At 44.3% G+C, this 26,755-nt stretch overlaps 1 protein-coding gene and 1 long non-coding RNA gene across 4 annotated transcripts in view; one reads left to right on the top strand and one right to left on the bottom strand.

Annotated features, from left to right (window-relative positions):
* The window catches only part of ADORA2A (adenosine A2a receptor), a 28,333-nt gene extending 21,774 nt beyond the window's left edge, over nucleotides 1-6,559 (top strand). For all 3 annotated transcript variants that reach the window (XM_085075978.1, XM_085075975.1, XM_085075979.1), the window contains exon 3: nucleotides 702-6,559. In XM_085075978.1, the coding sequence (XP_084932104.1) occupies nucleotides 702-1,662 (961 nt within the window). In that variant the 3' untranslated portion in view covers nucleotides 1,663-6,559. The remainder of the gene's footprint in view (nucleotides 1-701) is intronic.
* A 7,215-nt stretch (nucleotides 6,560-13,774) lies between these two features.
* On the bottom strand, nucleotides 13,775-26,676 carry LOC146430356 (uncharacterized). Its single transcript, XR_014855342.1, has 3 exons — nucleotides 26,400-26,676; nucleotides 25,769-25,938; nucleotides 13,775-14,263 (listed from the first exon to the last, which is right to left on the bottom strand). It is a non-coding gene; the product is annotated as an uncharacterized LOC146430356 (long non-coding RNA).
* Nucleotides 26,677-26,755: the final 79 nt, after the last annotated feature.

Below are 26,755 nucleotides of genomic sequence, written 5' to 3'. Positions count from 1 at the left end.
CTCTCTGAGAAAGGCATGGGGTCAGCTTAGCTGGGCTGGTTAGGAAAAATGCTGACTTGTCTCAGTTATTTCAGGAAGGTTGATGGTTCTAGTCTTCCTGAAAGTGCCATGGTGGAGGAGAATGAAGTGCTATGCAAGGCCAACATAGCTGCTGCAACTGAGCCAGCAGGATTTCCCTGGAGCACACCAGAATGTGAATGCAGGGCTGGTGGCACTGTGCCTCCAGGTTCTTTTGTGCTATTTGGTTTACAGATCTACTGCAAGACAGACCTAACAATTCCATGCTAAAAGGCTGCTCCTTTGCCAGGAAGAGATGCTGCCTCAGCCTTTGGCAAGACCCACAGTAGCCTTCATCACAAGGGTCAGAGCAGTGCTGTTCGTTATCCAGGCTGCAAGATCTACATGCATGCCCAAGTGCACTGGTGGAGTGAAGGAGCATAGATGAAAACGGAATTAATTTCCCTGCTTTTCTGTCAACTATTCACTGCCTAAAGGAAGGGAGAGGGAAATAGGTAGCTGACAGTGTCACCATAGAGTCCTGGCTGTGCTGCATGGGTTCTGCACAGCAGTTCAAAGGCCCCTCTGATGAAGCTGGTGCCTTTCTCACTGTCTTCTGGAATGAGGGCCCATTGGGAGGTTGCCTGGGTGCCAGGAGCTTGTTGAATGACACTGATATAGATCCCATCTTCTCTGCTTTACAGGTACAATGGTTTGGTGACCGGCTCTCGAGCCAAAGGCATCATTGCCATCTGCTGGGTGTTGTCCTTCATCATCGGCCTGACCCCAATGCTGGGGTGGCACAAACGCACCCCAGTTGAAGAGCTGGGTTCCAACAGGTCCTCTCCCATCAACTGCAGTGACAGCATGGTGGCCTGTCTCTTCGAGGCTGTGGTCACCATGGAGTACATGGTCTACTACAACTTCTTTGCCTGTGTGCTCCTGCCTCTCCTTCTCATGTTTGGTATCTACTTGAAAATCTTCATGGCAGCCCGGCGCCAGCTCAAGCAGATGGAGAACAACATGGTACACGGGGAACGTTCCCGCTCCACATTGCAGAAGGAAGTCCATGCAGCCAAGTCTTTAGCCATCATTGTTGGACTGTTTGCATTTTGCTGGCTTCCACTACACATTATTAACTGCTTTACCCTTTTTTGCCCAAATTGTGCTCATGCTCCTCTGTGGCTGATGTATCTGGCTATTATCCTGTCTCATGCTAACTCAGTTGTAAATCCCCTAATTTATGCCTACCGGATCAGGGAATTCCGATACACCTTCCGTAAAATCATCAGCCAGCATATCCTGGGCCGGAAGGAGCCGTTCAAGGCAGGAGCAGCCAGCTCCAGGACTTCCACCCATGGTGGGGACACAGAGAATGCCAGCATACGGATCAGTGAGTATGCACTACAGGTATACACCAATGGAGAGATCCACAGGGATCCTGAAAAGCAGGACTTAAACAAATGCAAAGCTGGCTTAGAATGGCACCAGAATGGAAATGCTCTGGACCGGGAGACAAATGGGCATCTTCCACATTCCTGCAAAAACGGGATTCTCTCAGATGCATGTCTGAACAGGGAGCTTCACAGTGAAGAGCTAATTGATGCCCAGGTGTCTTACTCAGATCTGGAAAGAGCAGCCTTTGCTGCAGCTGATGTTTCCTGATGAGACTCTAAAAGTCTTCCTGGTAGAATTAATTTTTTCCATTGGTGACCTCTGCCATGGCAAAAAGGGAAGTTTGGGGGGGGGGGGAGAGCAGTGTATTCAGATTGCTGTGGAGAAAGGGGTCCATATCCAGGACTATTGGATGATCCTAAATACCAGACTGGAGAAAAGCCAAGAGACCACTGAAGTGGACTAAGGAAGGAGGGACATGTTACCTGTTAATGACCTGTCACCAAGCGCAGTGTCAAGGTCAAGGATGGCATTCCAAGTTCAGCACTGGGAGACTGCTGATGCAGGCATTTTGTGACATTGTGCTGTACTGTGCCTGTAGTTGTATGTTGGTTTTGCTGTCTTTACCAATGGAAATAGAGGCACAGCTGGAAGTGTTCCCTGAATAACAGAGCAGGCTGGGAAGGGCCCTCTTGGTACTGTGGCCTTGCAACAAGCAGAAAGGGGGATAGCAAAAATCTGTTGTCAGGAAGAATGCCAGGAGCTGCTTGCAGAGGGAATGAATTTACCTGATGGGAACTCTGGATACTTTCAACCGTGGCATTTTGCCTTTCAGTTCATGTTTTTAAAGCTTATAGTACAGGTTGCTTGAACAGTTCTTTTCCATGTGATGATAAGGTTACTTTACATAAAGTTATAAAAGATGGGCAAGAACTAATATCCATTCCTTGAGCGCTCAGTGTTCCAGATGCACAAGGCAAATATAAGCTCTTAGCTCTCTACTTTGTCCAACAAATCACCAAAGCCGTGCCTGTAATACAGATTTCTCTTGGCTGTTAGCAGGACATGGTGCTGAGGGGCAGGGCTGTGAAGGGCTGTGTGTGTGTGAGCTCTCTGCAGGCTGGAGGCACCCTCTGCTTTCCCCCTGTTTCTGTGTTTGACCTCCCGAGCTCCTAGAATGTAAATTCTTTCCATGGCTCCAAATGTGTGTGAGGGGAAGTAATATTCCAAATTTCAGTCATTTTCATCCTCTCTCAAAAGGCTGTGGGACCTTTTCTTTCTTGGGATAGGGAGCAACCCACACACATACCTTCCACCTAATTTTGGAATTTCTGTGAGCTCTATTTAAATACCTGTTCTCCTGTGCTTTCAGTGCTTTCCTGTGAAGCCTGATGTGTCACTGTGGTGCAGAGGCCAACAGAGCTGGTTGGAAGATGCTCCTCCTCTGAGAAACTGAAAGGTGTCAGTAGTATTGCAACTTAGCTTAGAAACTGCAGTTTCTACTTTCTGTAGAAGAGAACAGGCAAGTTTGTGGTGCAAAGTGTACGTGCTGATGTGGTTTGTTGCAGAGGTGTTTCACAGCAGTTTGATAATTTTCTGTGTGACAGGAAGTCTGGCAGCTCAAGGACAGCAGAAACATACATCAGCTTGAATTCTATCAGAAGATTCTCTGGTTTTTGTTTTTCAGACAAATAATCCATGTCCAATACTACCAGCCTTCTGGAGAGACAGACAGCAGTGGTCCTACGAGGAAACTAAAATTCTATTAATTCCAGGCATCTGAAGCTTATTCCCTAGCTGAAAACATTAGAAATAGCCCTCAAATCTGTCTCCTCCTTGTGTCTGTCCACTAACATTTCAGAAGCCAAGGGAAACTGGATTTTCATATTTGAGGAAGAATAGGTTAGGTTTGTGTGTTCTTATTCCATGTTTATTTTATATATGGTGAAGTATTAAAATGAAAAATAAGTTTTATTTTGGGGAGAATTTTCTTTTTGCCAGGGTCCCTACATGAAGGTGGGAGAGGTTTGTAAATGTGTTTGAGTACGTAGCTGCTCGGCTTGCACAAAGCTTGCTGTGAGATGGATAAAAAGATGTGGCTGCCACCACAGTCCTTAGGAGAAAAACAGGTCAGTTTGTAAAACAATAGACTTCATGGTTTAATTGAACTGCTGCTTTCTTGGCACGGCTCTTCCCCATAGTCTGACGTCAGAGGAGAGGATTATCACTCCAGCACCATTAAGAAACACTAAGCCATTTCCCTGTGACTGACGTCATAGGTAGTTCCTCCGTAGGGTGACTTGGGATCTCATTACTCTTTATCTTTCTTGATGGAATATTTCTGTAGGTTATTTGTGTGATGGCTCCTCTGACCTCCTATAACAGTGGCAGAGGAACTCAAGAAAATGGGGGGCTGTTCTCTTTAGGCCTCAGCTGGGAGCTGAAATGTTTCTAAGAATAACACAAGATTACATCCGGCACTCATGTCAATAACAATTAGGTCCACAAAGAAGCAGAGCAGGGAAGGAAGTGTGGGAAAATACCAGCACTGCTCATGTGCTGGAACACACACAAGTGCAGAAGTGTCTCCTATTGAGCTTTAGCTGCCATTGTAAAGGGATGGTTTGGACCACATTGGATCAGACTTTCAACAGCTGGTGTGGGTTGGTTGCTTTCTGTTGTTTCCTGAGCATCTCCACACTCACTTGTGGCAGTTTCTTACTTGGTTGCCATGAGAATCAAGTTGATCTACGTTGATGGACAAACTTAGGATTGTTGCTCTGGAAGAATTTCCTGCCCAACCAGATCACCAGCTTACTGACTTTCCAGATGTCTTGAATGTAACTTTTGTGCTGCTGCTTGAGCTGCCCCTAAGTGTGTCCAGTCCCTTTCAATATTAGTGATCCAGACTTGAAGTGAAAAGGGTGTGTGAAGGGGGTGGGCTGTGTAGAGGAGGAAGTGCAGGGTACAGAGAGTGTGGTTTGTGGAGCTGTCTGCAGTCACAGGAAGGAAGGGATGGCAGCTGCATCACATGCATGGCCTTCTGGCAAACATATGGCTGAGATGTGCCCTCAAAGGATGTTTCTGAATCAGTTGTTGGGGAGAGCAGGAACCTTTTGAATGGAATTTTGGACTTCTTATTTCCTAGGGATCATAATTTCAGGGCTTCCTGCTTTTTGGTTTGTTTTACTTAAAAATAAAAAAGAAGCAATAGGTCCCATCAATGAAGTGTGCTCTTTCCTTTTTCTGGAACCTCTGCACTCTTGAGAGAAGTACCTGCCTTCCAAACTTCATAGGACCACCCATATTCCCACTTTTCTTTCAGCTGGAGAATGTGTAGCTGATCCAGCTCTTCTGGATAAACACAAATGGTACCAAGACAAAGGGAAGAATGAGGAGACTGTCAGGACAGGTTCCAGAAGACCTTCTTGGGAATCCAAGATGCAGTGGGTCCAGTGAGTAGGAGCTGGAGTCAGAAGAGACTAATTTCACTGAAAGAGAACTTCTTGCTAAAAACGTCTGAAGATGCATAGAGAGATGTGGTGCTTCATTTGGTGTGAGGGCATTCCATGAATTTCACCATTCCCCGAAGACTCTTAGGCTCCAGGGTTTATTTGCTTTATAAGAGTTTTGGAGAAAGCAAAATTTGATCAGTTGCCAGGAGTAAATTTATTGAGAGTTCTTGGGGCCCTTTCCTCAATAAGGCACTGCTTTTTGTGTGTGCAAATAAATGCTCTTACAGCTGTGTCCTGCAGAGTGCCTTTTGGATCAGTGATATTTCAAAGCTCTGTGCAAGCTTGAACTGCTGCTCTTGAACTGAGAAGCAATTTGGCATCATGGGACAGTTGGGAATACTGTAGACAAAAAGGGTTTCTCAAGGATTCCAGTTGGTGCTAAGGTGCAGGTGGTCTTGGAGTAACATGGAATAGTCTGAACCTTTGATCATTTTTGAAAAGAGGTCTCAGAGGATGCTGGTGGATATAGAGAAGTCTCTAAGATGCGACAGATTGGAGGGTCAGGATGGACAGGAAATCTTGGTGGTGAAGCAGGATTTGTAGGGAAGCTGTTGGGGGGATTTCAGGGGAGTAGGAATGTGCTGGGGAGTGCTGTGGAGTGTAAAGATGCTGGCTTGAGACCAAGGTGTGACTTGCTGAGGAAGGACTCAGGAAGGGATGTATAGCCTTACAGCTCTCCTGGAGTCACTGCAAGGGTCAGCCCTACCTGGGGTGTGCAGAGGGTCAACTTTGTATGGTCTATATTGACCGAGGCAGGGATGGTTCTTATGGATTATGTCCTTTCCAGATACACTGTCCCATTTCATGAACACATCCAGGTATAACAAATCCCCTTCTGCTTCAAGAGCATGGGCCTTACCTAAAACCATATCCATCCAGCCAAGTTCTGTGGAAGGACAAACAGGTTGAAGTGGTGCTGCGATACACTAAACCTGCATGCAATACTCTCTAGTGGTGTTTGCTAAGTTCAGCTGCCTAAAAGTCAATTCTCTCCGAATTTGTTTTGGGCATTAAATTGCACTGAATCATTTCAGAGTTTTTCTTTCCAGCCCTGAGCTTCTGGCTGTCTTTATGGTAAAACACATCAAAAGTAACAAATATCACCAGTTCCTCATTTGCATGAGAGGTGACTAACCTGACAGATGAGAATCCCCAAACTGGGGAAATGTTGTATGTAACTCCCCATCTTACTTGCCTGCTGGGACTGTTCACACAAGGATGTGTTGAAATCAAGACTGGAACCTGTTGATCTGAGAACATCCTTCACTCCCCCCACTGTCTCAGGAGCTGGTGTTCCTGCCCTGTCCTGTGGAGAGGTTCTCTGTGGTCTTCAAACCAAGACACTATGAACACCCCGCTGCACATGCTGTCAGTATGAAATAATTACTCTTTTAATTTAAATGTTTTATGATATAGGTGTTGTTTTCCCTCTGTCAGTTACCACTGGGGGGGGGGGGGAGGGAAGGGGGTGGGAGAATCTGTGCATGCAAATGTATTTAAAGTGCATTGACCAAAGGTTTTTTTGAATCTGTGAAGTTTTCATATCTGTGAAGTCATCAGACTGCTGGGCAGTGAGGAGCCGCTGGTGCTGCGGAGTCTGTCTTGGTTACATTTCTTAATAAGCATTAAAATAATAAAATATATTTGTAAAAGAGAGTGTGGGTGCCTTTGTCCCAGGAAGATCCGGCTGGCTGGATCTTGTGTGCAAGTATTTTCTTATTATATTATTAGCTTTCTCCATAGATTGATCCTTCTAGAGAGCTCTCTCCCTGGTGCTGCCTGTGCTTTTGCAGAAGAGATTAGCATGAACAAAGGTGACAGACCCAAACGGAGTAGAAGACTACTCCCATCTCCGCCATCCTAGGATCTGCCATCATGGCAGTAGGAGAAATCATTCACAGCTGTATATGGAACATGAGGTAGAGCTGTATTCACCTGCCCAGGCAGGAAGGGGTTGTTACCCAGCAGGACCTGAGGGTCCATAACTGCACCATGCAACAGCTTTGCCAGCTGTGACTGGGCCATCCCACCTGTTGTCTCTCCTTCCATGTGGCCTTGTGGTGCACCTCAGACCATCACCCTTTCAGACTTCTGCCCAGCTCTTGCCAGCCAAATTAGTCTGGAAATGGAGGCAGGTAATCTAGATGCTACTGTGGTGTTTCTCCAGTCAAATCTGAGCAATGCTGAAGCAGGACTAATTTCCAGCTTTTTCCAGCTGGCAGCTCCTAAATGTGTATCTAAGCAGGTTAGTGAAAGTCTGTACAATCCAGGAGCACATGGAATGGGGAGCTTCTGGAATGAGAGTTCAGCAGACAACCATCAACCACCAGTAATTCCCTCTGTTGGGCCACTTTGCAGCTGGGCTCAAGGCCTCCTCACTGGAGGCCCCAGTTTGTGGAGAGGTGCTGGTACCCTGGTGCTCTGCAGCCAGCTGTGCCCAAGCTGTTCAACCAAGTGTGTAATTGAAAAGCTTTTTGATTTTCCCTCCTTTTACAAACACTGCATTTTGTTCCGCAGCATCAAAGGCCAGGAGCTGGGGAACAATGGGCATCTGCAGGAGCCCAGCAGGAACAATGCTTGTTCCTAAGAAAGAGAACTTGGAAGAACAGAGAGAGCTCCCAGCTTAACAACACAATTGGCCTGATCGGGAAATCTCTGCTCAGAGATCCCCACCTTGGCTCAGTCACACAGAGCGATTAGACTTTGCAGGACTTTTGCTGTAGACAAGAGCTGACTACAGCACTGGGGAACTGCTGACATTTCTGAATGATGAAGTAGGATGGGGCTGTGGAGGATTACTAGGTTGTCCACACTACTAATGGGAAATAATGATTTTTGCTGAAGAGCTTTTCACAGTATTTAAAGCAGCACGATCTTCCTTGTCACTTCTGTCCCCAGACAGGAAGCCTTTGCTGCTAAGTATAGTACACACAAGTGCCTGCATGTGTTTCAAGAAGTTTCAGGAAGTTAAAAAGCTCTGAGCACCTTTTCTGAGGCCCTGTGGACCTCACAATTTACTTTCACAGGGAAGGCTCCCCCAGTCTTGCATTTGACTGAAGTGACCAAATGAGGAGTGAGATTCCTGGTATATTCATTCATGGAAAGGAGACAGACTTCTGCCAGTTCAGAGTGATCCTGCAAGAAATCCACCTCTCTGATCCCACAAATAAGCACCTGAGGTTAGAGTCTCACTGAATAGTAAGTGTTCCTTCCTGACTTCCCAATCACCTCTTTAATGCTGTTCTGATAAGAAAGGGGGGCACTTCTGGATATCGGAGATGTTTCCTCAGAAATGACCCAGTGGGTGGAATTGTTGGAGGAGTTTTGGCTGTAAGATGCAGTCATTTCTGTGCTTTGGGACTGCAGTAGTCACTGCTAAGATCCTGCAGTGTCAGGAAAGTGCTGTCAGATCTCAGAAAATCAGAATTTCATTTCAAGAACTGGAGTCCTTGCAACACGTCGAAGAAAGTAATCTAAGCCAAGTTCAAGTCTGAGAGTAGCACGGTGACTTTTCAGCGAGTGAAAGGCAACAAGTGGGAAAAGAACTTTCCATCTGCAAGTTCAGAGTAAGTTGTCTAAAGCTGAGGTTATGTGGAGTGCAGATCCATACTGTGTGGTCCAAGACTGTTATACTGAACTCCAAAGCAGGGACTGTGGTTTTTGGGAGTGTTCTGCTGCAATCCAGAGAGGTGACTGCAACTTCTACAGGTCCCAGGGAAGCCTTTAAACCTGCTAGCTTGGACGCTGACAGCACTGGAGCTGCAATTGTTCCGGTTTTGCCAAGGATTTACCCAGAACCTGAGGCAGCTCTAATCTTCTGCCTTCCCTAGGTAACAGCTCATAATGACAATGAAGAAATCTATGTGCCTGTGGTATCTTGCTGCCTCAGCTATTGATGAGGTCACAGGGATGTCTTTTGGGCTCGTATTGGTCCAGGATCTTACTGCTAAATGGGAGTTAAGCATATCTCAGGTACTTTGTGTTGCTGGAGAACTTGCAGCTGTATCATTTGGGTACTTGGCATCATCTGAGCTGTGAAAGCTTGTGCCTGTTTGGGATTCCCATGGATGCGGGGTTCTTGTGCAGTGTGGTGACTGCATCCAGGAAAAAAAACCACCTCCTAATAAAGAGAATTGGGCAGCCTGGATCAGAAGAATGCATAACAAGCCTGGGCCATCTCAGGGTAAGCTGCACTCATGGTGCCTCTTGAACCCATGTCCTGTTATTGTTGGTGTGGAACGTGAGGGTCTGGGCCAATGAAAATAAGGAAGGTGGCTTGACAGACACAGATTTTATCTTTTGAGATTCGTCATGACCTTTCTTGTGTATAATAAATAAAGTTGACTCAGGAATTGGCAAGTGCCCTATAACATGCAGTCCTAGTGTTGGGACTCGGCAGAATGTTCTGCTTAGCAATGCACTTTGTTTGCTTTGTTTGCCAAGTTCCTATTTTGGAGGTGTTGAAGGGCTGACCAGTGGCAGATGCTGAAGCCTCCAGCAAGGCAGGTGTGCTGGGCCCAGCACCTCTGACCATGCTGATCCTGATCCTGGCTGGGTCAGGGTCTTTATGATTCCATGCTGATACAACCTTTTACCACAGGGCCATGGAAAGAAGAGTCCTGCCAAGGAGAAATATTCTTTGCAGGGGTGTGTCTTGGGCCCAAGCAGGCTCCCATCCTTCCACATTACTGTATAACCTGCCAGGTAGTGAAGTCGACATTGAACAATATTGCTTCCTGTGTTAATATCTTGAGCAGCCCTGCCACACATACTGGATCCTGTGATATTAAACTATTCCATCATCCAGAGAATGTGACTGGTTTCACAGGTGACAGGAATGGTAGCTCTGAGACTTGCCTGCTGCTGAGTGACTCCCTGACATCCTGTCTTCTCTGTTTCACAGGTGACAGGAATGGTAGCTCTGAGACTTGCCTGCTGCTGAGTGACTCCCTGACATCCTGTCTTCTCTGTTAATGTGATTGTGAGCAATCACAGGTTTCCTGGTCCAGTCCTGTGATACACAAGGCTCCTTTGAAGGCAACTGAAGATCATGCTGCTGACTTGAGGCTGTTCTGTGCTGGTAACACATCCAATTGTGTAGTTATTCTGCAGATCCAAGACACTGGGGAGAAGAGGGCTAATGTTTGCATTCCCAGCCCCAGAGAGGCTGCTGGGGGACAGCTGCAGTTAATTCACAAGGATTGTGGCTGATTCAAAGGCAGAGTCTCAAGAGGAGAGCACCCAGCACTAGCACAGAGGTGCTGGGCTACATGAGTACCCAGCACCTTAAAGGACAACTGGCTGCCTCGTTTCTAATATGCCTTCCATTTGGGAGCAGTCCAGTATTCCAAGTGTTTCCTGCCTTTCTTTATATCCATGCCAAAAGCACTAACAGAATAGGGTGGAGACAAAAAAACTCTCAGACCCTCCTCAAGATCCTCCTCTAATTCCAGAAGGATCAAAATGCTAAAGGTTGCACTGGAAAAACAGAAATAGTCTTTTCTCCCACCATTGGTAACTCAATGCCACAAGCAAAGCTGAGACTCAGCTGCTTGTTCTACAGCTGCGTCCTTTCTGAAGTCATGAGAAACAGCATTTTGATTTCCTTCCAGAGGAAATACACAATAATATCCCTCACTTGCACTGAGGCCTTCCAGTCCGCAGAACTAACCCAGATAGCATTCATCTACAACAAAATTAAACCCACGATCCCCTGTTTCTTATAGATTGAGCCAATGAATGGTAATCAAGGCTTTTAATGATATTTCTGGATCGCTTTCTCTGAGCACTTGCTTCCCAAGCAATTTCTCTCCCATCCTAAATTCTGTATTTGCACAGAAGGACTGTAGCAACCATGTTCCTGTAGATTTTTCTCTGTGTGACTGGAGGAAGGGATGTGCTCTCTATGCTAACAGCAGTCTCTGATTCCCTTGCAGAAGGATCTTTCCAACAGTGTTTGATTTGGAAACACTGTGTGGGACATATGATCCTCCCAGGGAGAATTTAATGCCTTCTTCCTGTCAAAAGCATGAAGCTCTGTCCTGGGGTTGGGATGTCAGTGACATGTGGCTGACTCTGAATGCTAAAGCCTGTGTGTCAGTCAGGTCTTGGAAGAGCTGTGCTCTATCTGCTGCACAGACACGTTCACACTCTCCAAAGGGAGGTCCTTGAGGACAGGGCCATGGATTCAGTCTTTTCCAGGTGGCTGTTTTCTCTCCACGCCAGATGAATCCCAGTGCTGTGAAACATGTCCCTGTTCTTCCTAAAGAGATAGATCTGTTGATGTCAGCTTCCAGGTAAGAGCACACAGGAACCTGCTCTCCCTCAGCATCTGTGGCCTTTGGCCTCTGCTGGTGGTCAGGCATCCTAAGGAAACTAGAAGTGACCTAAAACTCTTTTTTGCTAACCCTTGGCTAGTGTTGCAGATAGAGAAGTAATGGCAGTTTTCCAGCAGGTGAGACCCTCCATGCCAGCTGAGCAGAGAAGAAAAATAAACACAGGAAACAGCATCCATGCAATAAGATAACAGAGAAAGGAGAGGCTGGAAGAGCTTTCTGCTGCTTTTGTGTCAGGGGGAAACCCAGAGCCTGGAGCTCTCTCCAACGGGAGCAAGCAGATGTTGAACCTCAGCACAAGGGAAGGGTTTACTGGCTCAGCAGGGAGGAAAGGAGAAAAAAAGAGGTTTCTGCTTTGCCCAGACAGAGCAGGAGTTGCTCTCTACGGTATGGGGTCTGTGGAATGAAGATCTTGGGTCTACATATGGGGAGAGTTAGTGCTTTGCTCAGTGCAGAGACTCTGGTCAGCTCTGCTCTGTTTTCCTGTCTCAAAAGCAGTTCTCAGTCTCAAAGTGTGATGGAAATTCTGTTCTGTCTCACCTGTGAATCCCATTCCCTGAACTCTTCCCTTTGTGTCCCACCCCCCAGATCCAATGGGTTTATCAGAGCCTTCACACTGATCAGTTTGTCCCTGGTAGATGGCTGAGCAGTATTGTGGTGAAGCATCTGCTGGCTTCTTCTCTGTGCTCACTGAGAGGGAGAAGCCACCTGTGGTGCCCAAAATAGCCTGTGCCTGGGCAATCCAATCCAAATGGTGTTGATAGTGCTGGGGGATTCCATGTCTCATAAAGAGGCTTTTGTTGGGAGGATCTAAACTGAGCTCCAGGCCTTGCCAGCTGTGGAGAGGAGCAGATGGATAAAAATAGATGGAAGCAGACTTGTTCTGCCTCTTTTCTTCACCAGCTCAAAGTACAGTCCCAGAGGTGCCTGGTCAGCAGAACCAGAGTAGGCAACTGGGTGCTTTGCAGCTGCCAGTCTGCCTGGAGCCCATTAGCTATTGTCAGAGACAGAAATTTATCTCTCCTCAGTCCCATTGCCTTACAGCTGCTGTGTGGACAATCTTGTTTGCTCACAGCTGTTGGCAGCATGTTACATCCCCTTTCCCTGGGGCAATACAAGCAGGAGAATGGGACATTTCTGTGAGACACCATGTCCCTAAAAGAGGTATTAGTCTGTGGCGATGTCCTCTGAAGTCTCTGTTCAGCACTTTAGGAAATGTGATGAAGATTTGTACCAGTGTGTCAGAGGCTGTTTCAATAGCTGACTGGTAGATTTTGCAGCATCTAAGACCTCTGTGTATTGCACATGCAAATCTCACCTTTTCTCAACCCCAGCTAGAGGGGGAACATTTTGGACTGGTATTGTCTTTGTTGTTGCTCCAAGTGACTTGGCTGCTTGTTTCAATGTCATAAGTTCATTGAATTCAACCTCATTCTGAGGTTAAAACACCTTCCAAAGGCATCTAAGGCTTATTATTAGCCTTGGTCTCACATGTAGATTAAAAGGGTATGTCCCCTGTGGGTATCTCCAGGCCTAGTTGTTCATCCCAGCCCCTTCTATCTAAGATTAGAATTTTTTCAACTCTAAAATATAATGGGTTCTGTGCACAAAAGCAATTGTGAGGCTGCACCAATTTTCAGTCCATCAGTCCTGTGTTTGCATAAAACCTCTTTCTCAGCTGGCATCCCCACTCCATCCCTTCCTGCTAACTGAATAAGGACCATGTAAATGTTTCCTGAATGGGCTTTCTTAAGGCACTAATTTGATACACACAGGGTATCTTCCTGTAATGAATGTTCCTGAGGTAAGGTAATTGAAGCTGACTTTGCATGGGTCATGGGTGGGTGGGTGGGGGGCAACAGGACAGCACTGCTGGCAGAGGTCATGGGAAGAATAGAAAACCATTTTATTCCAATAAATTCAAATGTTGGGTCTGTTTATGCTCTCCAGCTTCTACCTGTGCTGTGTTTTGAAGGTGGTTGCACTCTTCCTCTCCTTCTCACTTTTTGGGGTGTTTTTTTAATCTCATCTGGTGAATCTGTTCTGTACTTTTTCCATTTTTTGCTTTTTGTTTCTTCTCCTCTGCCGCATGTTCTCCTGCTTCCTGAAAAGCTGCATGCTGTGGTGTGTCAGGCAGAGCCCTGAGGCTAGCCATACCTCTCTACACTGGCATCCAAGTATACTAGCTGATTCCCTGATATTTCTTTGGGGCAAACAGCAGCAAGAGGGAAAGAGGGAGCAAAGAATAGCATCACTGGGAGAAAACAGGTCAGAGGCTGAGGTGGGTGTGCAGGCAAGCACAGCCTTTTTGATAAGAAATTTCCAAGAGCCTGCAGATAGTTCCTCATCAGGAATATTCTCCTTAATCACAGACCCCTGTGCTCTCATTTGGTGCTGGGAGTCAGGAAACAGTGGCAGCATTGAGCCTTTCCACTTATTTACAGCATTTCCTTTTGCTTGCTGCTGGGAGCAGAAAGGATTGTCTAAAGATGTGTTTCATCTGAATAATTTTGATTTGCAGAGTAGAGGCAATTGCTGTTCCTATACCTTGGGAAGCACATGATGTGGAAAAGGTGACTACTGGAGCCCAGGGATTTGGGTTTTTCTCACAGATCTAGAAATGCTGGGTTGACAGAACTGCAGGTTCTGTTACAATCCACCGGTAATGTGCCAGTAAACAGACTAGGAAGCATCTGCCCTGCATTTCAATAGTGTAAAACTGACATTTCACCCTTGACTGTTTCTTTTTTTAGCTGCTTAAAGGAATGTTTCAGCCACTAAATTGATGGGATTCAGCTCACAAAATGTCTGTCTTACCTCTAGTGACTGTCATGAGAGGTCTCCACACTTCATGGGGGAGCTCAGTGTTGCCTCCATGTTCAACAGTCGGAGGCTGGGATGTGGTGAGATGGAGCCTGCACAGGAATTTCCAGCAGCACTGCAGAAAAGGTGGGAGCAAAACTGGTGACTCCAGCAGTCCAATCCAGACCTCACGTCCATCTCCACATCTCCAGTGATACTCTAGATACAAACCAGAATCTGGACTAAATGTGTGCTGTGAACACTTGTGCTTGTTGCAGTGCAGCAGGGGAAACATCCTACAAAACACAGCCCTTCTTAAGCACCACATTTGGGCATTAATTTGGTCTAATACTAATAATTCAGCAGTATTTGAACTGCAAGTACAGCCCTGTGTACAGTCGTACCTCCCATTTTTCCAGGTCGCTACAGAGGGTCATTTTTGGTTTTGGTTCTTGAACTCTGACAGGTTGCTCGAGCTGAGGACAGGAGCAGTGAGTGCTCCCTCTGCTGTCTGTGGGCTTTCAGGTTCCCAGCTAATCTAGTCCCTGCTCAGATTAAATGTTTTGTCAATCTGAAGGTGACAATGGAAGCTGTTTGGTCTACAGATGGCTCTGTAAAGGACCCATCAAATACATTTATTGCTGTTTATATGCAAGGCCCAGTGTGACTCACAGCCTGCATGTGACTGTGAATTCAGGTTTGGACCAAGCATAATACCCTAATGAGAAGGGACTGGGGGACACTCATGCAAGTGGTCTTTCCTGAGGAGTGGCACCTGTAATGTGACACATCACATCCCATGTGATGTGTCATCCTACGAGAGGTAAGAGGAAATAAAATCCTGTTCATTTTTGGGTAGAAATCTCAGGTCTGTAAAGCAGCCTGTTATGTGGATTTCTCTGGTGGTTTCCTTCAGGCAGGTTTCTCCACTCTTAAAGGAGAGAATGATGGAGACTCAGACCAGGAGACATGACTTGACACAGCATCAAGACTAAGGCCCTTCGGGATGTGCTAAGAAGTCAAGAGGGAATGGGACAACCACCAAGGATTTTTAAAAGCAATTAAGCAACTTAAGAGCAAAGGTGCCTCTAAATGACTCTGAATGTTGGATTTATTAAGCTTATTAACCCAGGTCCTTATTTGTTTGGGTGTAGACAGAAAACATTCTGGCTAGTTGGACTGGACAGTGCCTTGCCAAGTGCAGGGGGGCAGTTCTTCCCTTTGCCTTGGACTTGTGTGGCTTCTCACTTCATGTTTATGAGGCCTCTTTTTTCTTTTGGACGGTTTTCCCCTTTGCTTGCTTTGTGGGCTTTTTCCCCTCCCTCAGCACTCTCTCTTTGCAAACCACATTCTGGAATTGTGCTCAGGAAGATATTCCTGAGTTTCTCAGCTGTAACATAATCGATCCTTTGTTATGGTATTTCAGTTAGTTCAGGTGCCCCTGAAGGATGAGCAGCTGTGGTCAGGAGCAACAAGGTTTTCTGGCTGTGATTGTTCACTGGTCTGGCAACTCATAAAGGTGCTATTTTTCTTCACCTTAGTTAAACTGCAAACATGTCCCTGCATGCACAAACCATGGAGGTTCAATAAACCCAAAGGGCTCATTGTTAAGTAAGGTAAGTCATCCTGAGAGGCTGGGCATTAGATGATTTTCTACATTTAAGAAGGGAAATTATCTTAAATACACTTTTTGTTGTTATTGTTAAGTTTGGCCCTTGCTTTGTTAGCAGCTGTACACATTAAACAAACTAAAATAAAATCTAGCATTAATTTTAAAAAAATCTAGAAATAAGACAAAGAAATAGCAGAAACAAGCACCAATTTGATTGTGTATCTTGGCTCATCTAGACCATATGGAATCTGTGAATTTTAACCAGGCAGCTAAGAGACAAAATGGTAGTAATTTTAGAAGTTCTGTTTGAGTTTATGAAAGTGAGAACATACTTATAGGCCAAGTATATGTAGATGAGGGAAGCTGAATCACTGGCAACTCAGAAGCAGGAAGAAAGAGATGGATGCTGAGGTCTGAACTGGGAAGGGTTATTGCCTGGGATATCAATATTTTGTCTAATGCATAAGGAGATGGAAAGGTGAAGAAAGGCCACAGGCATATTAGTTATTTACAAATTGCATTATGTCTTCCCCCCCTCCCCGCCCAATTTCAGCCATTGTGTGGAGCAGGCAGCAATACAAATGGATGCTGCATCCATCCTTCTTCATAATAGCTGGGTTAAATTGCACAATCTTAGGAATATCATTTGCAGGCAGCTCTTATTGCTGCTCCCAGCCTCTGTCCAGTAATTTGTGGCTCCAGGGGCTGGGCACATTTTGGAAATGTGGTCAGACCGAAGGTATTTGTATGCTGCTTCTTCTCTCACCTTTATAAACTATTATTCTGCTAATCACTGCTTTTTAAGTAAGCCATCCTCTAGGACTGGTAATTCAAGATCTTGTGATTCAACATGACTAAAGCAAGATTCTTTGTACCTGTAGGAAGTCTGGAATCTTTCCACTGAGAGTTTGCTTATAGCCTTGGGGAGAACTTCTGCTCTGAAAACTACAGCTTTGTGTACATAACGCTTCCCGGGTAGTCAGGTAGTGGTTTGGTTTCTGAAGAGATCTTGCTTACAGTGGAAAATTACACTATGCTAGAAGGAAGCTCTGCAATAGTTAACATGAAATTAAGCACATAAGATGACCAGAGAAGCACAGACCAGCAGATGTGATAGTCAGTGTATAATTTTTTTTTACACTGAATGCAAGGTCTGAGTGAAGTTTTGCCATTCCTCACGACCATAACCTAACTGGATGTTGTTTTGCAATGCTGAGCAGCCCTTCAGTGTAATTGCTTTTTCCCTCCCAAAGCCTGAACATCTGGATTTATGGTGACAAAAGCAATCCAGCAAGACAGGGCATGAGAAATGATACCCCTGTGGATTAGAAGAGATACTAGATATGGTGAGAGTCACAGCACATGTAAGAGACTCCGTGGCAGCCCCCAACTGTCTCATCCCACAGTAACACTGGAAACTGCTGCTCACAGGGATGGCTCCTCAGCCAAAACATCTCTCAGAACTCCTCTGCCATCATCCAAATGATGACCCGTCACTCACTCTCAGTAGGAACTGCTCATAATAGCTTCTACCAATTTGCCCTAATATCAGTTTATTAATTACCTTTCTCTGTTTTAGGTGCATGTCTGTTAATCTTTATCTGCCACTGCCCACATCTCTGGGGAGAACATACAACCCCGGTGTTACAAGATCATAAAAACTATAGCTGGAGGGGATGCAGCAGTAATGGAGGTGAACACTGTCACCTCCTGGGACAATTATGAATTTTGGTGCCTCCTGAAGGAGCTGTGTAGGCCCTACTCACACATCTTCACCTCTGCTTGAAGTGCCTGCTAATGCTCTGTGGAGTCAGGGTGAGCTGTGTGGATGTGTAAGTAAGCAGGTATGTGCTCTTCACTGCCCTTTCTGATTAACACAAGAGGAGGCTGTGGTAGAGGGACTTCCCAGGGCAGAGTCTGGCTTGATGGAAGCTTTAAAAAGTATCTAATTTTATTCAGTTCCTGGATCTGAGCTGATGCTGGTGACTGTCATTATGCTGCGACCAGGAGGAACTTAACTGAGTGTCAACATATTTGTGAGTGACACGATTTTGACTGCTTCCCATTGTGGAACAGGGGATGTAAAGGATGAGTAAGCAGATAGTAAAAATCTCCAGGCACGCAGATGAAGGGGGGATGCATTTTTTCCAAAAACATTTACTTTTGGTATGTAAAAAGAAGGGTCCTTTGTTCAGGGTATTTCTCACCCAGACTTACATTTTGCAGAAAAGCAAGAGCTAGTGCTCACATTGTTGCTAATGATTAAGTATTCCCACAAGAGAACCTGTGTATCTTTGATGTAGGCTCATTCCTTTCTGTGCTGGCTGCCTCCATCCCCATCAGTGGGGCTTTCCCTGCCTCTCTCTCTCTTTCTCCCATCGCCTTCTACCCCTACCAACTTGAAACAGCATCATTTGAATAATCTTTGTTGACATAAGCTGTCTTAGTTGTTGATGCTGCAGGGGTTGGGAAGGCTCCTCAAGCAAAGAATGTTCAGTCCTTGGGGTCATGGAAATCAGCCAGGAATTTCTGCTCTCCCATTCCCATGGGCATGAGGAGCCCACAGAGGAAAACCAAAGGTGACCATTTCCTCAGTTTAAATGTCATTGACCTGAATTGCAGATGTTTTCCAAGCCTTTTTAAGATCAAGAGAGCAGTTTTGGAAATACGGCTGGTATCTTCATGGAGGATCATTTAAAATTATAGAGTCCTATAAAAAATGTAGGAAATTGTTATGTGAAAAGAAGAAAGTATCAACACTGTCTTTTTCAAGCCTTCAGAGCTTTTTTTTTAAAATCACACCTGATACATATGTGCAGCTTGTTCAGTGAGAAAGCTGGATATTAAATGGCCAGATATTATTTCTTGAAAGTATGAATACAGAATATCAAGATAGACTAAAATATTAGCTATGTGCTGTAGGATCACTGAGGATAGCATGTTACTCAGAAGGAGAAAGGAGGTGACAGCAAGACTAAAGCTGCCTCTTTTCTGTAAGGGTGATATCTTAACAGCTCTCATGGGAGGAAGGACATGTTCAACCTAATAGGATAATGGAATAATATGTTGAACATATCAGCTTTGACACAGACCATCTGGTGGCTGTAGACACAAATAACCTAAGGAAAACAAATTTGAAATGTTTCAGGAAATGGCTATATGCATGCAGCACAGTGGGGGGGCAGAAGGGTGCCTGTGTACAGAAGGAAAGAGAAAAAAGCCCTTCTCTTTGGGTATGGGAAGAGTGTCTCACTCATTCCTGGAAAGGACTACATTCCATCCTTAATGATATTTGGGCTATAAATTTAGTACTGTCATCTCCTCTGGACCCACAGAACTCTGCACTGTGAGGTTGGACCAAAGGTCTCATATGGAGTCTAACTGGTAAACAGAAAAATCCCCAAAGCCAAACAAAGACCCTTCCTACAGTTATTGTTGGAAATTTGCTCAGAAATTATTGGTATGGTAACTATTGCTCAGCAGGGCAATTATCTCCACCAGTAGGTCATCTACAATCTCTTCCCTTCCTTCTTTCTATTGACATTGTGTTTCTAATCCACGCTGTCTTCTCATCTCTGTCCAACTGGTGTAAATTCCAGCGACTTGCGCGTCACTCAAGTCAAGAGTTACGTTTTGTGTCTTGAGGCAACACTGAGTCTGCTCTGTGTGTACAGCCTGACTAGCCACATTTCAGTGTGTTGTGTGACCTCTGTAATGTGATCACCCAGAGTCATCACTCAGGGTTCCCTCTGCTGTGGCTTGGGAATAACATGACACCAAAGACAGTATCAGCGATATAAACTGCTAATGAGCTTTTAAAAGATGCTGAAAATACCCAGATTTGGAAGAGCCAGATTGATCCTTGTAGATCCCCTCTTGCCTTGGTGCACAGATGCTCTCTCTCAATTCGGAAGTTTTCAGTTTGTGCCATTACAAGTTTGCAGACATTCACTGGGGCTCAGGAAGGACAGTAGAATGTGTTACATTCTTCATAAACACACCTTTCTTCTTCCTCATTGGCCAGCAGCACGTCAGCAGCAAGTAGCACTTTCCTGTGCAGGAATGGCTTTGATAAAAGGTACACCAATAAGATATACTCCATTGACGAGTTATTTCTGGCACAGACAGAACTGGAAGGAAGTCAGCATTACACACAGACACTCTCTGGCCTGGGAAGGTCTGAGAACCGTTTAAACACTTGGCTCAGAAATGGCTCTTTTCCTTTTATCTAGGAGATTTTTCCTTTCCTGTTAAGTTAATTAAACTTCTGTTTTGTCTTCCTCATGCCCTTTTGCCAGCATCTAGGCTGTTCATGAAGACACTAGTTCAATAACCATCATTTAGAGTGTCAAGCTTAGGTTACTACTGTTTGTTTGCCAAGTGCAGCTGCAGCCGCCTGCCCAATTTCACATGTTGCTGCGAGCCAGAGATATTGGCCTTTACTACACAAATGTGCTGTTGAGGCCTCACAGTACCCCTTCCACGAGCTGCCCTTAAAAGATGGCAAGCTTTGTTGTCTTCCCACTTCTCTGAAAAAAGGGCTTGTTTACACTGAACAACTGATTTGGGTTGCAGTGGAGTCTGCAGTTCAAGTGAGATACTGCTTCTGGGTAGCACCCTGTAAGGATATTCTCACTGTGGAATGTTACTCAGAAATAACTTCTACAGCAGATCAGGTTATTCTCAAACAGAAGTTTCCAGGCTAGGTGTCACAGTAAATCCCTGTGTATAAAACACCTGAGTGCCTGAAATTCTCAGAGACTATTCCTGAGTGTCAGGGGTATGGATAAACTCGTTGGGTAAATTCAGACGAAGGGCTGAAGCCCCTTTCCCACTTCTTAGCACAAAACTGTGCTCCCGTATCATGTTGCAGCAGATGGATCCCACAGAGGCTCTCTTTTTACTTCCCTTTCCTGCCACTAAAATCACTCTGCAATTCAAGTGCCTTCTGGTCAGTGGGAGTTGTGAGTTGAATGGCTTTGGTGAGAGACTAATGAGGAAGTATTTTAATATGGAGAGTGTCCTTTCTTTGGGCCAGCCTGTGCAATCTGCACTGGAGGTCCTTTTCCACAATGCCCGTATGAGTGATCTAGCAAGTTTTCCCTAATAACTCTAGTGATGGGAAGGGTCTCATCCTCTGTGGAAGAGAGCCTTATTGTAATTTCCTCAATCTCAGCTTGAATGCCTTCCCAGCAAAGCAAGGTGTTGTTGACTGTTAGTGGATATTGCAGCTCCTTTTGTGCTGTCAAGTGTAAAACTAAAGATTAATGTAACACTTTATTCACTGCTGTATGCAGGTTTTGACCTGCCTGAAGAATATGCAGTACCTATCCTAAAAGTTACCCATTAGGTGTCCAGTTCAGTGGGCAAGCTATGGAAACAAACCTCTTCAAGGTCCTTGTTGAGTTGCTTTGAATACCATCAAACACCAACCCATTAAACTGAGAGCCAGGGTGGTGCATTTAATAATTTAATTCCACTTTACCACTGGCCGAGCTATTAACCAAAGCTCTCACCTAGAAAATAATGGGTCTTAGGACCATCTAATAAGCTCACCTGGAACAATTTGCAGTTTTTTTGTATAAAATAATTTTTCAGTGACTTTTTTTCACTTAAGGGCAATGTAACGCTCCTGTATTCTGCATTTGGTTTTAACTTGGATGGCTCTGAGGTAGCTCTTCAGGATTACCTTACAATCAGATCCTTTATACAGGGTTAAATGACTGAAAACTGTCCTTTTCAGAATTTTAAACAAGCTTCCATTAGTTTCTATATGATATCCCTATCAAACGCTTTTCTAAAGTTCATACAATTCACGTAGAGCTTCCACTCAGAGGGGAATTCCTTGAGTATTTTGAAGTTAGCCCTGTGATAAATTCAAGTCCATCTTTATCAAAAACATATTATTCAATTCCAAATTAGATGTTTGCTAATTCCATTCTCTAACAATATTCTTGCTAGGAATCCAGCAGTATAGAAATGTCATGTTTCAGACTCTTCCTCATCTCTCCGGCTCTTACACTTTGAAATACCTAATTTCTGCAAGGATTGAAACAAAAGATCTTTTTCCTACTATGAGGGGAGGGACATCTTCCTCTTCCCAGATTATACCTAAAATTCATTCATTTTGGTATAGACTACTACCCGTTTTGATGAAGGATTAGAACGCTATTTATAGTAGGTGCTTAAAGACCGGGCTTCCTGAACCCGTGGAAAACAAATGTGCCAGATTTTATTCTTTTGTTCTTTTAATAAACTGTCCATGAGATTCTTCCCCTCCCCTCCTTTCCTGCTGGTTTACTTGCATTCTTATATGTTCAGTGTTTTTCTCTTCTGTCTTTGTTCCAGTTTATCAGCAATTTACACACAGTTGTTTCCCAGACTCCATGATTTCAACAGTAAAAATAACACTGACCTTTTGAGCCCATGAGCAATCTTGTTGGTGGTAATTTAGCAGAAAGTTACAGTAATGAACAAGAACTCTGCTCTTAAATGTTAGATCACTAAATGTGTTTTATGAGTGTTTATTACTTCTTTAATGCACTTCCTGTGCACCAGGGAGATAGCCATATTCCAGGGAAAGATGAAGTTTCTAATTGGTGAAAGTGGCCAATCTATGAATCTCTTCTGCCTTAAGGATATATTTTCAGGTGTGATTTAGTCATAGCAATCAAGGAAAGTGTTTCTAGCTAGAAAGACAACAGCACTAACAACAGAAGGGATCTTCCAAAAAGATAAATTAACTCTTTGAAAACTGCGAGCTGGGATTTTCCTGTAGGAGGGAGGGGAGAGTGGCTGAAAACTCAGATTTCACTGCCCAGATTTGGGGCTGCCTGGGGACTGCTTTGGTCCCAGGCATGCCTGAGAGCACACAAAATGTATTGTCAACAATAAACTTCCTCAGTTTTCAGCCACTTCCCCTCACCCAGCCTTCAGAACAGCAGGAAGCCAAAAGCAGATGACACAAAGCCAACTAGATAAGGTTTACCATTTGGTTCTCTTGCTCTATAGGTGATTGCACCTGTGGCTTTTGCAGAGTTCACAGGTAAAACAAGGAATGTAAATGCAGCCCAGAATTTTTCCATCCATATCAAACTCCTCAACCTCATTTTGGCTTAAGTTTACAAAAGATCCATTTCTAAAACGAATAGCAGTACTTGTAAGGATTTAAGTAGAATTAGGAAGAGAGCTTCAAAAAACCTCCAAAAAACCCCAAGCCTCAAAACCCCCACCTAAGTTAAGTATTATTAGCAAGAGGTCATGGTACAAAGGAGTGACTTTAAAACAGAGAATCTTAGTTTTCCTGCATCACAGCACTCTTAAACCAAAGCAGGACAGACAGGAAGGTTATCAACTCCTTTCTTTTAGCTGTGTATTAAGGAGCCTGAAGCTAGTGTTTTATCTTCCCCATATATTTTAGACCTTCTCCTCTCCTACACTTCCATTATGCTAATTCCCCTTCACTGCCTGTCTCTTACACTTGAAATATTTTGAATCAGGTGTGTTTCAAGATAATTGTTTTATATTTCCACATGAAGCAAGGGAATTTGTATTTGAAGTGAAGCAATGTAACGACCTGACTGCAGTACAACTCAGTGGTGTTATTTTTGTGGCCACTGGAAAAGGACATTGTAGAATATAATTTTACAGCATCTAAAAAGCAAGCTTAGACAGAGCACCAGCATTATGTGCCCTTGCAGGATGCATCTGTGTGCACCCAAATCTCTCCATAGGTGATAATGACCAGCAGTATGACACTGGGGGTATCTGAGGCAGTTTTTGGATTAGGGACATGAGATATTAATTTATTTAGCTGCTCTGGGGAACTCTGTGTCACCCATTTCAAAGACTAACAAGAGAAGACAATGTCAGAAACATGATCCACATGATGATAGCAGCAGGGTTTGTAAGAAGCTGAGTGTTTCAGAGGGAGTATATATACATGCTACTAACTTAGGAAGGACAGACAGAAATGCTGCCTCTAATCCTGCCTACAAGCACTGATTAGTGATGCTGTTCAGCCTTTCCTCCTATCTTGGGCCACAGTAGAAAGACTTTGTTTGTTTGTTTAAATCTTTTCTTGGGTCTTTTCCAATTTTAGCCTGAACTCCAGTTATTTGGCTCTTAAATTCATTCTCCAGGGTGCTTCTGACTAATGCCAGGGTGCTATTGTGGGGTTTTACAGGAACCCTTGGGAAGAGTCTTGCAGCACAGAGCTGTGGACAAGTACTACCAAAGCCCAGTTTTAGCTCTGTGATGGGATCTGTGCAATGCAGAGTTTCAGCACAGAAGCACAAAAGAACTGTTTCTGTACAGACTGCACTGTGTGGTCCTGACTTCTACACCCAACTTTATGGACCACCCATAAAGGTGAGGGCAATAGAGATGAAAAGCATGTGCACTTCAGAACCATTTTGTAGGAATTTCCCCTTGTCTTGAAGAGCTTTTGTCCAATAAAATGCTTACTTTCCTCTAAATCAGTTATTACAGTTTGGGTTCGTACCAAAAGGTTCAGCTGTTTCCCAAAACAATTACTTGGTCCAGGTAATGCAGAACTGGGAAGAAGTTTAAATACAGAGGTTTGAAGAAGTCAGAATCAGAACTGGGATCTGGATTCAAGCATCCTACTTAACAGATAATTGCAGTGACTGAGGTGGAACATTCAGACTTAAATCCAAGCCCTCTAATATGCTTTGTCTGGGATATGGAAGGCATCTTCCTTTATTAAGTTACTTTCCTGCTCAACATTAACATTTCGTGCTTTGAAGGTTTATTGTGTTGGCTGGAGTTATACCTTTATATACACACAGTCCCTATGGAATAGCCTGATCTCCTTTCATCATTATTAGTAATTCTAGGCTTGTCATTTCCTATTCATGCAGTCTGGACCTCTCTGCGTTGTTGCAGGATGGGTTGATATGGCGCACAGGAAATGTTCTGTTTTTTCAGGTCTCCACTGTTCCTAAGTATTCTTTTCAGGGGCTTCAGTTTTATTGCCATGAAGTCCATTTCCTACATGTAGTACAATTTACTAAATTACAAATAAACAAGGCACCAATAGAGAAGTCAGTGAAAGTTCACACTAAGAATAGAACTTGAAGAGAAAAGTTCAGTTATGTGACCTTCTTCAGGAGCTGGATACAAAATAGACCTGCTGTTTTTCCCTTTAATTTGCAGTCCAGGCAGAAAAGAACTTGAACAGTTCCCAGAGAAACCCAGGCCCTTCTGTTTGTTTATACGAATCCTCCAGAAATGCTTTATCTGTTGACATCCTGGGTATGCCAATATGGAAATGAACTTACTTGGCCTTCTCACCCTCCCCCCTCCCATACTGTCAGCTGATTTTTGCATTGATCTCCCTCCTTGAAATGTATAAAGATCTGCGAGCCGTGAACGGAACAAAATGTTACTGATAGGTACCTTTAAAATTAGCCATTAAAGCAAATTAGGATCATCAAATGAAAAATCAGATGTATGTATCAGTGCTTATTATTGCCCTTCAGAAATATGTTTGGGAAAGAAAAATAATTCCCAAAAACAAGATTTTAGGCCCTTGATTATGAGCAGGGAGATGCAACACTGTTGAGTACAGGCCAAATACTTACTCAAAGTAGTAGCTATTCAGACTTAAAAAGAGTTCCAGCCTTTCTAATTGTGGGGTTTTTTTACTCCTTATTATTCAGCATTTTTTGCTCTATAGCATACTATCATCTGTACTTTCAGCTTATCTCAAAAATTCCCCCAAAGATTATAGGGGGATTTTCTGTCTAAGGGGGTCCTAAACTGCCCTTTAGAAGTTATTCCAGAGATTTCTTTACCTTAAAAAAGCTCCAGAGCAGCGCATCTGCCCTGGTGCATTTGGCAGGCAAAGCCAACTTTTTGGGTTAAAAAGGGTGAATTAGAGAGAAAGAATCATATATGTCTAAATGCCTTGATGAAACCAGACTACCCCTGGACACTTTCTGCTTGAAGTTAAATATTAGACACTCTCTCCATGACATTCCTTTTTTATTTAGTCTAAAAGGCTTAATATTTAACTCAAAATGCCTAACAACTGCAAACGCTAAGTGCTGAAAATTGTTGCATCCCCCAGCAGATACATAAAGCAGTACCTTAAGTCGGTTGGATATATTTAGACATGTGTAGCCATCCCTGGACTTCGTGCTCCACTTGAATGAGAAAACCAGTTGCTATGTTGTGAATTTCCGTGTGTTTTGAAGCAGAAGTCATAGCCAGTGGTTCACTGGGAATAACTGGTTTAAACAGGGTGTCTGCCTGGTGCCTGCAGAAGGAAATGTCCTTTATTTGATGCACTTTTATTTTGTCCTGGATCAAGGTCTTAATTGGTTCAATGCTTTGTCTGTCATTAACTCTGTTTTCAGGATGGATTTCCAATTAATGGGTCTCCAACCCATGCTAAAGCCAAAGTTATTTATTACAAGCTAATGTTCAGAGTTTTACTGCAACTTAAATGGACACACATATCCCTGAGAACTACTGCTCATGTTATAACCTATTTCCAAGCCTTTTTGTTGGAACGGTATCATTAGAAAAAGCTCCTGAAGATGTTCTGCTTCTAGATGAGTTATGTCTAAAGCACAGGAGTTGGTCCAGAATTGTAAATAGCCAGGAATCTCCACATCCCCAGGACCCTGGACATTCCAGCGGCTGGACCGATGCTGCAACTAGGGCTGGTGATCTATCTTTTTCCTTCCCCTTTTTCCTTTCCTTTCCTCTCCCTACCTTCCTGCTTTTTCTTTCTTTCCTTTCTCTCTTCTTCTCTCCTCCTCTTTTCTTTCTCTTTCCCCTTTTTTCTCTCTCTTTCCCCCTTTTCTCTCTTTCTACTCTGTGCAAATATAGTGGGTCAGGGACCAACATAACGGATTTCCACGGAAGTGACTTTTTGTAGACTACACGACTTTTGTCGTTCCTTTTGCCCACAAGCATTTACGAATCCCGGGCGCTCCCTCCCCGCTCTGGCCGCACTGGCCCCGGTAGCGCCGGGAGCTCGGCAATGGCGCACCGCAGCCCCTGAGGGCACCGCGCGCACCTGGCCGTCCCGCCAAAACCCGTGAGGGGAGCGGGCGTGGCCACGGGGC

Source organism: Lichenostomus cassidix, chromosome 15 (genome assembly GCF_008360975.1).
Source record: "Lichenostomus cassidix isolate B80296 chromosome 15, HeHo_3.0, whole genome shotgun sequence".
In the NCBI taxonomy this organism is placed as follows: Eukaryota; Metazoa; Chordata; class Aves; order Passeriformes; family Meliphagidae; genus Lichenostomus; species Lichenostomus cassidix.
Note: the sequence above shows the minus strand (reverse complement) of the source record. Positions and strands in the feature narration are given on the sequence as shown.